This window comes from Bos indicus x Bos taurus, chromosome X, assembly GCF_003369695.1.
Source record: "Bos indicus x Bos taurus breed Angus x Brahman F1 hybrid chromosome X, Bos_hybrid_MaternalHap_v2.0, whole genome shotgun sequence".
Lineage (NCBI taxonomy): Eukaryota > Metazoa > Chordata > Mammalia > Artiodactyla > Bovidae > Bos > Bos indicus x Bos taurus.
In genome coordinates, this window is record NC_040105.1 from 37,650,320 (window position 1) to 37,663,269 (window position 12,950).

Here is a 12,950-nt window from a genome sequence, read left to right on the forward strand (position 1 = left end):
TCTTGTGGGTCATTTGCTGATTGGATGAGGCATGTATACTGGGTGGGGGGAAGAGTAAGGCAAATACCTTCTCCCTATGGGGCAAGAGGGAAGACAGGTTACACTGCTCAGGAGGACCTGAAATCTGTTAATAATTACAACATGGGGGAGAGAAGGACTCTAAGGGTCTGGATTTTCCGTTCCTGCCTTCCAAGGCCCTCCTTGGTTTTATCTGCTCTTTTATCCTTGGGTCACCACAGAGTCCTCACTTTGGCTCAGATAAAACTCTCTTCTATTCTATTATAGATTGTTTATTGATTATTTTCATTGACACTAGTGAGGCAAATCTTTTCTTCCCTGGTTTCTTGGCCATTTGCATTTTCTCTTTTATGTTGCACCTGGTTTTGATTTTTGCCCCTTTTTGGTAGTGTTTTCTTTTTCCATTTGCTTACTGATTTGTTGTTGTTCAGTCACTCAGTTGTGTCCAACTCTTTGTGACCCCATGGACTGCAGCATGCCAGGCTTTCCTGTCCATCACCAACTCCCAGAGCTTGTTCAAACTCATGTCCATCGAGTCGGTGATGCCATCCAGCTATCTCATCCTCTGTCCTCCCCTTCTCCTCCTGCCTTCAATGTTTCCCAGCATCAGAGTCGTTTCTAATGAGTTGGCTTTTAGCATCAGGTGGCCAAAGTATTGGAGCTTCAGCATCAGTCCTTCAATATTCACAAGTGATTTTCTTTAGGATTGACTGGTTTGATCTCCTTGAAGTCCAAGGGACTCTCAAGAGTCTTCTCCAACACCACGGTTCAAAAGCATCAATTCTTTGGTGCTCAGCTTTCTTTATAGTCCAAGTCTCACATCCATGCATGACTACTGGAAAAACCATAGCCTTGACTAGACAGACCTTTGTCAGTGAAGTAATGTCTCTGCTTTTTAATATGCTGTCTAGGTTGGTCATAGCTTTTCCTTCAAGGAGCAAGAGTCTTTTAATTTCATGGCTGCAATCACCATTTGCCTCCCATAAAGCAGGAGCTTGGAAGTGGGCCAGAGCACCATTCTTGCACTTATGCTGTGGTTTACTCCTCTGCCTGCTGTCTCTGATGCTGTTCCGTGAGACCCCTGATGGCAGATGGCCCTTGATGGTAGAATGTGTCTTGTTTCTCAATCCCCAACACCTTTCCAGGGTCCAGCACTCATTAAACAGACATAATATAGTGCAAAACAAACCTCTGTTCTCACCCCCTTTCCAAACAGACAATCACACTCCTCTGTCTGAAATGTGTCATCTTCTGCCACATTTTAGGAACACATTGGCTTCTGCTCACAAAGGAGTTTTTCTCATCACAGCCCACAAAACATTCAGTAAAAATCCTTGATCTCAGAGCAAAAGAACTTAGGCCCCAGGACTTCCCTGGCAGTCCAGGGGTTAAGACTTCACCTTCCAATGCAGGGGGTGCAGGTTCAGCCCCTGGGTGGGGAGCCAAGATCCCACGTCTTGGGGCAAAAAAACCAAAACAGAAAACAGAAGCAATACTGTAGCAAATTCAGTAAAGATGTTAAAAATGGTCCACCATCAGGTCCAGAGGCTAAGACTCCATGCTTCCAATGCAGGAGGCCCAGGTTCAATCCCTGGGAAGCAGGTCTAGTCAGGGAACTAGATCTCACATACTGCAACACAGCCAAATAAACAAAACCAAATAACGAAAAAGCCAAATAACAACAAAAATGGTCCACGTTAAAAAAAATCTTTAAAACAAATAAACAAAAGAAGAACTTTGGCCCTGATTGGCCCTGAGGTCTCCCACACGGGGCCAGGCTACTCACGCTTGCAGATGACCTTGTCCGACCACCGTTTGTTTGACTGGCAGATCACCTGGGGAGAACCCTGCAGCTCATAGCCCTTCTGGCAGCGGATGTCACACCTGGTTCCCAGGGTTGTTTTGTAGTATCCTCCTTGAGGGGCCCTGCAGTACACATCCCCGTACTTCACCTTGATGGGGGAGCACCACGGGATGTCTACAGGGAGCAGAAACAAAGGAAAAGGAGAAACAGAAAATGACATCTTCAGAAAATGTGTCTTTTTCAGTCTCGAAGTCCCTGACTGGCTGCATTCCAGATGTTGGACCTCCAAATAGTGCCCCATGTCTTATAAGGTATCTCTGGGTGGGGAGGTTATGATCACGGGACTAGGTGTCAGATATATCTAAGTATGGGTCTAGGTTCCTCCATTGGTGGCTGTGTGATATTGGACAAATTACTTAACCTCTCTGAGTGGATACTCCTAACTATGTCATAGGACTCTTATAAGGACTGAAAAAAATGCATAGTAAGCAACTAGCACAGTGTCTAGCACATAGTAAATGCTCAATGAATGCTTGTTCTTTTGAATATTTCCCTTGACTAGAGACAGAATTCTCTTGAGAGCAACTGTTACCATTATGAACTCTAACCCCAACCATCCATATATGACGGCAGGGAGTTAATAATTGGTCAATTTAGATTTTTTTTCCAAGTTTGTATCATAGTTGCTGTAAAAACACATAATCCCATCTTAATGAGTGTGGCTACAGCAACAATTTCCAGGGTTTTGCCACAGGATATAATTTGGGCTTAAAGTCACAGAACAGGGACTCCCCATTGGGAAGCAACCTCCCTTTTCAGATGTCTGCAGTTAAGCCCCCTTCAGGTAAGAGATGACACCCTTCTCCAACGGCAAAGCTCCAGGGTGTTTTGATTTCAGTCTTGTAGTTGACCAGAGTACAGCTTAGGGCGACACATACTTTAGAACTTCTCCCTGGGCCTTTAGTAGGTGCTCGCTGAAAGCCATAAAATTAGCAGGACAAGACTAGCTCCTGGAAAGTTCCTACAGTGCCCACTACACATCAGTGGGGACCAGAGACGAGCTCCCTCAAGTCTGTCGGGTTCTCCATACCCTGAACAGGTATCCCCTCCCCGCTGCCGCCATGCTCCTCACTTTCCCCCTAGCACCTGAGCTGTCAGTGAGTGAGGTTCGTGCGCCATCATGTGGCCACGCAGGAAACTCCCTATTTGACTTGTATTTCTGGCTGCTGCTCAACCATGAAAATCAACAGTCCTTCCTGTCCAGGTCTCGTGCATAGACTGTTTTCCTTTTTTTTAAACTTATGTGCTTTGACATCGCCTTTGGCTAATATTTTCATCATATTATGCTTTGCAGGCAGCTTCAAATGGGTGCTAAGGTAGAGACTCAAGCAGTATTTCCTGGACTTCCTTGGGAGAAGTGTTGTCCCAGGCTCAGTCTAGAGTTGATTAAGTTTGACCACGTGGATACAGACTTGCAGGAGCTTACACCAGGCCTCCAGCCCTTTCTGGAATGAAGTTTCCTTCCTCTGGGGTTTACACATCCAGTCTGTATGTGCTAACATTTTAAAATGAGAAAAATCTGACCCTGAAGTACAAAACAACAGACTATCTCCAGTATTTTCTTCTAAGTATAAAATAATTTTTGAACTGATTTTAAATGTTTCAGTTCTTTCTTTGGTGATGGTCCCGGTAAGCCACGAAATTAAGAGATTTCAAGATCACAGATAAATGAAAAGCCTTTGGGGGTATGTTTGCTTAGTACTGCCAAGCTGTGGATATTTCTTCTATAATCAAAAGTCCTTACCATAAATTCTGAAAAAATCCATAGATGCCACTCCAAGACTTGGAACCTATTGGTTTCTATCACTACTAGAAGTGATGTATATTTCTCCCTCCCTATTTCTGCCTTTCTTTTCTAACTGTAATAAGAAAGACCACCCACAAGGAATCTCCAAAATGTACTTAGTGTTTTAAAGCTCAAAGAAGCACTTTGTATAGTCCACAAAGGACTTCCACAGTGTTAGATCTTAAAAGTCATCTGTGGCCTTACCTCTTTGTCTTTGTCCTCTTTTCCCCGCCCCCTTTCCCTAACTCTCCCACTACTTCACTTCCTCTAAGTTCCCCTTCTGGACTGCAACGCTTCTGTGCTTCTCTAGTTCTAGCCTCTTCTCCTGCCAACTGGTCCCCTTCACTGCCCTTTTGTCACAATCTCACAGGCCAAACTGAAATCCTGGACTGAGAACTGGGCTCCAGAGAGAGCAAATGAAATCCCCAACTGGGCAGAAGGGTGATGAGGTGAGAAGGAATACGGGAGACCCAGAGGGAGGTGATGAAAACCGTGAGCTAGTAGCATATGGTACTCTTGCCTGGAAAACACCATGGATGGAGGAGCCTGGTAGGCTGCAGTCCATGGGGTCACAAAGAGTCTGACACAACTGAGCAATTTCACTTTCACTTTTCACTTTCATGCATTGGAGAAGGAAATGGCAACCCACTCCAGTGTTTTTGCCTGGAGAATCCCAGGGACGAGGGAGCCTGGTGGGCTGCCGTCTATGGGGTCACACAGAGTCGGACACGACTGAAGTGACTTAGCAGCAGCAGCAGCAGTAGCGTATGTTAGATACTGGGCAAAGTCAAGAGGACTGGGCTCATATTATCTAACTCGATCATCTCCTAGTAATTCAAAACACTTTTCAGGGACTCAGGTTCCTAACCTACACAAGTAAGGAATCAGATGAAATTATTTTAGAAGTCCCATCTATTGCATTGGACAAAATGTTCATTTGGGTTTTTCTCTAAGATGGTACAGAAAAACTTGAATGAACTTTTTGGGCAACCCAATACAATGTTTATTTTTATTCTGATCAAATTTTATACCAGTTTGAAAATGTCCAAAAAAAGTCCCATCTAGCTTTGCAGTCGTATGATTCAGATTCAAATTCAAATTATGCCTCTCTGCCCTCCTACCCATCTCACACCCACGCCTACCTCCTTACTCCTTCTGACTGATAACTTTGTGTAGTCTCTCATAATCCTTCCAGCTAAAGGCAAATCCTTTTTACATTATGGGTCCCAATCATAATTCCACAGATTTACAACCTGGAAGGGCATCCAATTCTCTACTCATTATTCACTCAAATGTTGAAAACACTCACATCCTCCAGCCTTTGGACTTTGATGTGAGGTTAGGAAGTACAGGGTCTTAGAGTAAATTAATGTCAGGCAGCAGATCCACAATGCTTAGCACACATATTGCGGTTGTCTTTTCCACAACTGTGCCCAGGACAAATGTTTAAGGCTAGCAGGTACATTACAGAATGATGGGCATATACATGTATCACAAATTCACATATTTCAGTACAACCAGGCCATTAGCAGTTTTCTTTTTTTTATTTAAGATATTCTGAGCCTTCACACAGCTAAAAAACAGTGCTGGCTACCTATCCAAAAGCTGTGCTGTTCTCAACATGTGGGGGAAAGAATCTTGTTTTTATTTTTTTTTTCAAAACGATTTTCTTTTGGATTACTTCCCAAGACAAATCTTTGGAAGGTATTTTGACATTTTAACAGCCCTGCAGCGACAGTAATGAAAAAGTCACTGAGTGACTTGAATTTGAAGTGCATGCAAATACCATGAAGTACGTGTGTATTAAATGATTCACTTTGCTGTACAGTGGAAAACAAATCAACTTCATAAATTAACTGTGCTCCAATAAAAATTAATTTTTAAAAATAATTTTTAAAATAAATGTTTAAAAAAGTGAATTAGCAAAATGTTTAAAATAGAGATTTACAGAAAGGACGCTCTTATGCTGCTTCAATTAAGACAGTTTATTTAGGAAGAGACCTAAAATTGATTCTTCTGGAAAGCTTTCTCATCTCCCTGGGCCATTGTGGAGTTCCTGGGGGTAAGCAGTATCATGTAGCAGACTGACGAACCACTAGTAAACTCTGGATGTTGAGCTAAAACATCTGGAGTTTAGACCCAAACATAATCTTTGCTAACTGTGTGAGTCTGGGCAAGTCACCTCCCCTCTCTAATCTGTGTTTTCTTCATCTGTAAATAAGCAACAATATCATATCTCTACATGTCTTCCCCCTCCCCTCCATTAGTGTGAAGACAGAATGGTATTCCAAGTAAAAGAATCAAAAGCAAGGCTTGCCACATTAAGTGTTGGTTACATTTCATATCTTCTTTCTTTTATACATTATGATTTATATCATAAATTTAATTCCAAAACACTGAGTACATACTCTGTGCCAGACACTGTGTAGGGGCCTGAGGATCTACAACTAACCCCCTGGTGAATAATGGTTTGCCTCTAAGTTTTAGAATTTAAAAATAACTGACAATGAAAACAATTCCCTAAGAAGTATATATTCTTAAACATTTGAGGTGAATTCTAGGGCAGGCACATATTTTGGCCATCTGGTCTACCTTCCATACATCCAATGCTGTGAAGGGAGGATGAAGACTGGGAACAATGATCCAAGGGCACTACACAATGGCTCTTGTACATGTGAAGGGTCACATGGGCACGCATGTGTTTTAGGAAGATTTTTTAAAAAACTCTCAATCAATTAAGTGTTATGAATAGGAAAACCACCTTACTCCAAACAACTCATTAACAAGTCTGTGCTTTGATTGGTTAATTCCTGAGGCAATAATACAGGAGCTATGGATAGGAATAAGTATTTGTACTCACAGGTCATAAGCAAACATGGAATACAGTAGGAAACACACCTGGACATAGGTACCAGTCATTATATTAGAAAGGTTGTTCACTTGTGTAGAAAACAACTGAAGGACTTTCTCCAACCAAAGAATGGCCAGTACTACCCTGATCTTCCTATAAGTTAGATACATCATGACAGATCAGGGGAGTGCTCTTGCCAAAATATAGACAAATTTCCTGGACAAAAAGCCATGATGGAACTTTATTAAGCAATTTTATTCAAATTATTTCTCAAATGTAAAAGGAACTGGATTCAGCAAGGAATAATCTAAATTTACCTTCACTTTTCTCAGGACTCAAGTTTCAGAGAAACAACTCACTGGTAGGAAATATTTATGGACATACTTACCTGAGCCTGCATAGAAGGTTCTTGATTAGGCTTTTTATACCTGCTGGAATGGGTAGATTGCTGAAAATGTGTAGAGATGGAATTCTTTATCATTAAAGTTTCATTGGTCAACACACTTAACTCATCATTTCAGGAGCCAAGCCACACTCAGGAAGAGCACAATGAAACGAGCTTATGAAAATCAAGTTTTCTCATTCTCCATTCATCTCAGTACATTAGCAGCACTGGGTCCAGATTTGACCTTGGAAGGTTTACTCAGGATAAGTCTGGCTGTAATGTATGAATTAGGTAGAACTCATGGCTTGATTTTCACTTTCATCAGCTAGAGCTTGGCTTTGCAGAAGTAAGGATAGTAAAGAAATTGATGAGAATAAAATGACCACTGGGGTGCTGAAGGGCAGCACTTCAGAGATTTTCAAATGCTTTTAGTTTTCTTTCATTTGTTTTTTTCTGTATTTTCTTTCAAATGGGAGCATATGCATGTTACTTTTTAAACATTTTCTTTTCTGGACAGGCAATTACAAGTGAAAATGTGTTGTCTGGTCACTTTATTATAATCGGTTCTGCAGGGCAAGAGGGAAAGTTCTCCTGGCATCAGCAGGTCTTCATTAGCACATAAGCAAAGCATTCACCTTTATATTTAGCGTCTGAATACACGACTTCATCATCTTCTAGCGGTGAATCTCCAGATCCTACAATAAAAAAGAACAGAAACTGCAGCAAGAAAAGCCACACGATATGGACGAATATTTTGAAGCACTGCTTTGGCACAGTCCATGCAAGAGGGGCTATTAGAACGCAGAGCAAGAGTGAAAGCTTCTGTGGCCATTCACAAAGGGACAGGGGACCGCTCAGAGTGAACCCAGCTGGACTGAGATTGCCAGAGCCTGTCAAAAGGAGCCTGCAATGGTTTGGGAATCACCATGTGTCCACTGGAATTCTGGACTCGGGATTGAGAGCAAGTCAACTTCACTCTGAAAAGACGCCAATGAATATGAATCTCATGCCAGCAGAGACACAGTAAAATGTGTGTGACTCAGGCACAGCCCAGAGTTTCTCCAGCAGTCAAAGAAAACCTGGTGGAACTGGGTGTTTATTAAAAGAACTGGGTGTTATTTTTATTTTCTTTATAAAAATAATCTGAAAATAAGTCCATCTTGTGAAACAAACTTGGGTGGAGGATAAGGAGGCAAATCAAATGTCTTGATGACAAAAGTTCAAAGCTGCCTTAGTATCTGTAGGAAATGAGGGCTGAAATTGATGACATGGATGTTTGTTCAAAATCTCTCACCCAGGCATGGCTAAAATCAAATTTCTTGATGAATCCTGCTACCCTTGAAAACCACAACCTCAGAGAGAAAGTCTGTGTTTAATTTAAAAATTTAAACTCACTTGGAAGTTGGAACTGAATCATTTTTCAAATGTTAACTGTTGAATTTCAGTGAATGGTGATTCTTAACCTTTAGAGCAGCACCAGGCCCCAAACTTCAAAGCAATAATCTTCAATTTAGAGATCTCTCCCTCTCGTCTTTCTCTTCTGATCACTGACTGTTGAATTAGCAACATCTTGATCACACATTTACCAGCAGGGACTGCAACCATCACAGGTAAGAACATTCTCTTTTATAAGTTTATTCAAAGCTCCAAAGAGGAAAAGAGAATCGAATAATGGTCCTGCTCTACTTGTATCCTGGATGAGAGATGGTGAGTGGAAATTAAAAGTGATGAAGGCCAGACCATGTCCATTTGGAAAGGACTTTCCCAATGAGAGAAGCCCAGTTCTGCTTCAGGTTTCTTTACCTGGTCTCTGACCACCCAGACAGGTATAAAATTACATCAACTGGTCCTTATTCTGTATCAAAAAATGAACACAAAACTCTTCAGGAAAGCAATCTAGCAATGAATGAGAAGCCTATATTCAAATCCCTTGATTCAGTGATTCCCCTTCTGGGAATCTATCCCAAAGAAATAATATTAAATATAGAAAAAGAATTTGCATTTGTTGTACACCTGAAACTAACACAACACTGTAAATCAACTACACTCCAATTTTAAAAAATTAAAAGAATTTACAAAGATTTCTTTGCAACATCATTTAAAATAGAAAAAGACTATAAACTGACCAAACAGTCAATATTAAAGTTAAATAAACCAAAGTACATTTACTGGATATAATATAATGTAGTCATTATGATGTTTATAATGGGTTAAATAAAATAGAAAAGGCTTAGGTTGTAATATTAAGTGAAAAATGTGCTGTAACAAAATTATATAAATGGTATGATTTATAATAATGTAAAACAAATTCAAAACAAACAATGCATGGAAAAGAGTCTTTGATGACTGGATGCTCTTCTTTCTTCTCTTCTAAATGTTCCATTATAAACATATGTTACTTTCATAATGGAAAATAAATTTTATTTATTATTCACTTAATGCAAAGAAGTGTAGTTTCCAAAATATGTTTTGAACGGATCAGAAGCTTTTAAGAACTTACTGTCCCTCCCCTCCTACTGTGCTCCCTTCCCCCAGAATCAGAGTTGAACTGGAAGTCTTCCAGAACTGGTGAATTCTCCAACTCCATATGGCACATTTCTCAGCGTTGCGAGAGATGTCTCATATTAAGAGCAGTTCCCTCTTTCCAAGTCACCCTGGCCTCCATATAATCTATCTAGGCAGTAAGAGGATCTGCACTGATTCTTGGCTCTAAGCAGAAAAGACAACTGCCACAGGTTGGGCTCTTTGGGAGGTATAATACCTTACAAGATGGAGTTTAGTACATGCAGTGTTTATTAGGGATCCACACCTCTGAAAGGGATAAGAAGGAAGTATGTTTGGAGAGAGGGAGAAGTCAAGCTTTAAAGGCAGCCCAGTGACAGCTTCTGTGCATGCATGCGTGCTAAGTCGCTTCAGCTGTGTCCAACTCTTTGTGACCCCATGGACTGTAGCCCTTCAGGTTCCTCTGTCCATGGGATTCTTCAGGCAAGAATACTGGAGTGGGTTGCCGTGCCCTCCTCTAGGGAATCTCCCCAACCCAGGGATCGTACCCACGTCTCCTGTGGCTCCCACATTGCAGGCGGTTTCTTTACCACTGAGCCACTGGGGAAGCCTGACAGCTTCTGATGTTGGACTAAAATGGCTGTACCCTTTTATCCCTATTTCCATCAGCCATTGGATATGGCCCACCTTGAGGACATGAACTTGGGTGAAGCACTCCCAACGGCTGAGGCAAGCTCTTAAGGGACAGAAAGCTGACAGGTGTCTGAGAACAGCATTACCCCCAGCTGAGACAATCAGTCCTTTTGAAGGCACATCGGATCAATGCATGTCTGTGACCATCACAAGAACACTCGCAGAGAATCAACTGGAGATGTGTTAACTCAAAGAAGGGACCCTCCATAGAGATGGGACCAGACTGAGACCTACTGGAGAGATAGGGCACCTAGGGTGCACAGCTCCACTTTGCCAGGACAGCAGTACTCTAAGACAGAGTCATCACATGTTGTTTAATATAGTGAAAAGTTAAACACCTAACAATAGGGCATGAGCAAATTATCTTATATCAACAAACTATTTTATAGCCACTAATCAAGTCTGGAAAATATGTGTGAAATATAACTCAGCAGGAAAGCAGATACTGCAAACTATATACAGGATGAAGTATGAAACTGAATACACACACACACACACACACACATATATATGTCTTTCCAGGTGGCGCTAGTGGTAAAGAACCTGCCTGCCAGTGCAGGAGATGTAAGATGTGCAGGTTTGATCTGTGGTCAGGAAAATCCCCTGGAGGAGGGCAGAGCAACCCAGTCCAGCATTCTTGCCTGGAGAATCCCTATGGACAGAGGAGCCTGGTGGACTACAGTCCTTAGGGTTGCACAGACTCAGACACAACTGAGGTGACTTAGCATACACATATGTATATATTATATATATATATAATGACATTATATATTCTATATATATCATATAGAATATGTCATGTATTCTATATGTCACATACATATGTTAAATTTGTTATATGACACATATATATGTCAAATTTGTAATATGATAAAGTGGGATTACTAATCAGTGGGGGGAAAGGTCAATAAATATGCTGAGATTAATTGGCTATAAATCATATACAAAGAAAAATAAAAACTAAGAATCCTATCTTACGCCAAACCAAAAAATAATTTCCAAACAGTTTATAGACCTAAATTGGAAAGCCAAAATTTTGAGGAAAATGAGAAATATCTGCATAAACATGAGGTAGGGAAAGCTATCAAACAAAACTCACAGACCATAACCCATAAAGAAAAATATGGCTACATTTCACTACACAAAAATATAAAACTCCTATGCAATAAAAGACACATAAAGTTTAAAGACAAGACCCAGTCTGGGAAAAAATATTCAGAATGTATATAATGCAGAATTATTATTCAGGATATATAAAGAAGATAGTCCAATGGGAAAAAATGACAAAAATGATTAGAAGTTTTGTAGAAAAAAAAATGAACTGAATTTGAAGCAAATACCATTAGAATGTTAATATAAAAAAATCTTCAAGCTCACTGGTATTCAGGATAATATATATCAAGATACCAATTTATACTCAGGAGATTGGCAACAATTTAACTGTCAAGGCTGTCATGAAACAGACACTCGCAAGTTCCATTGGTAGAAATACAATTGTACAAGTAGGCTGGAAAAACTTTGCACTTCATTTGAAACTATCCTTCAAATCAGCCCTTCCATTTCTAGACATACGCCTCAGGAATTTTGGCATAAGGCAGGAGTAGCCATGTGCTAGAAGGTTCCCTGCAGCATTGCCATTAGTAAAAACAGATGTATACAACCATTCCTAGAAATAGATGGAGGTGTATTATTCATACGATAAGAAGCTGTAAAAGTTCAAATGAGTGAACTTGATCCACACAAAACAAGATGAAATCTCAAAACAATGTATGGTTTTAAAAAAAAGCAAGTTGTATGATAAATACAGCATGAGATTAAGTATACAAAATTTTTAAATGCAGAATATAATACAATATGTTTTCTAGAGATATGCGCTAAAATGGATTGGAAAGATATACATCAACTTTATATTAATGGCTTCCTCAGGGCAGGGAGGAAGGAGAAGAAAGCCAAATGCATACACGAGGAGCCACTGATGTCTCAGTTCTTATAAAATATCTGAAGTAAATGTGGGAAAATATTAACATCAGTTGAATATAGATTGTGAATACTTTGCTTATATTTGAAATATTTGCCATGTTTTAAAAGGAAGAGAGGGAGAGAGAAAAGGAGGGAGAAAAGAAAGAAATGGGAAAGGGGGCTGAAAGAATACACCATAAACCTCCATGTTGGAGCAGCAGAATTAGAGTGAAAATTTCCATTCTTTTTTTTTCCTTTCATGTTTTCTTCATTGAGCATATCATTATGTAAAATTTGTAAATACATATATGCATGTATATATATGATAACTCCATATATAAGTTTTCTCCATTTGCCTTCACCTGCACACATAACTCCCACAGGGAGCCTTGACCCTGCCTCCAGGGGTGTCAGGGATAAACCACATGCATTGTTAAACCACACATTCAACTTAAGATGACAAGCTCAACTCTGGTGTCATTTGAAAAGTGGTAGATGTTTGCCTAGAGAAAGGAGCCCTCTAGGTTACACCATGAGACAAGTCTTTATAATGAGCTAAAAGGAGATATAAGGATGGTTTGCATCATCACCCACAAGAAAGCAGTCTCCCGGGCACAGTAAAGCAGCTCTTCTGTTCATTGGTTTCTTTGGATAGGTACTCAAACCTGAAACCAGGCATTCTCACTACTGATTTTACTTAGAGACCGCAAGGCAGACAGTTCAGAAGATGTCAATTCAGAATCCTGGCAGAGATTACTTTGATTAGTAACTCACTTATAATGGTACATCCACCTCCATTTAGACTGTGCATACATGCTCAGTCCTGTCCAACTCTTTGTGACCCCATGGACTGTAGCTCGCCAGGCGTCTCTGTCCATGGGATTTCCCAGGC

At 40.5% G+C, this 12,950-nt stretch overlaps 1 protein-coding gene across 2 annotated transcripts in view; it reads right to left on the reverse strand.

Moving 5' to 3' along the window:
• Positions 1–12,950, reverse strand: part of SRPX (sushi repeat containing protein X-linked) — a 141,833-nt gene that overhangs the window by 74,505 nt on the left and 54,378 nt on the right. Inside the window, exons 2-3 of one of the 2 annotated variants that reach the window (XM_027534257.1) lie at positions 7,540–7,599; positions 1,805–1,996 (exon numbers count right to left, since the gene is read on the reverse strand). In XM_027534257.1, the coding sequence (XP_027390058.1) occupies positions 1,805–1,996; positions 7,540–7,599 (252 nt within the window). The remainder of the gene's footprint in view (positions 1–1,804; positions 1,997–7,539; positions 7,600–12,950) is intronic. The other variant, XM_027534258.1, reaches the window with a different exon arrangement.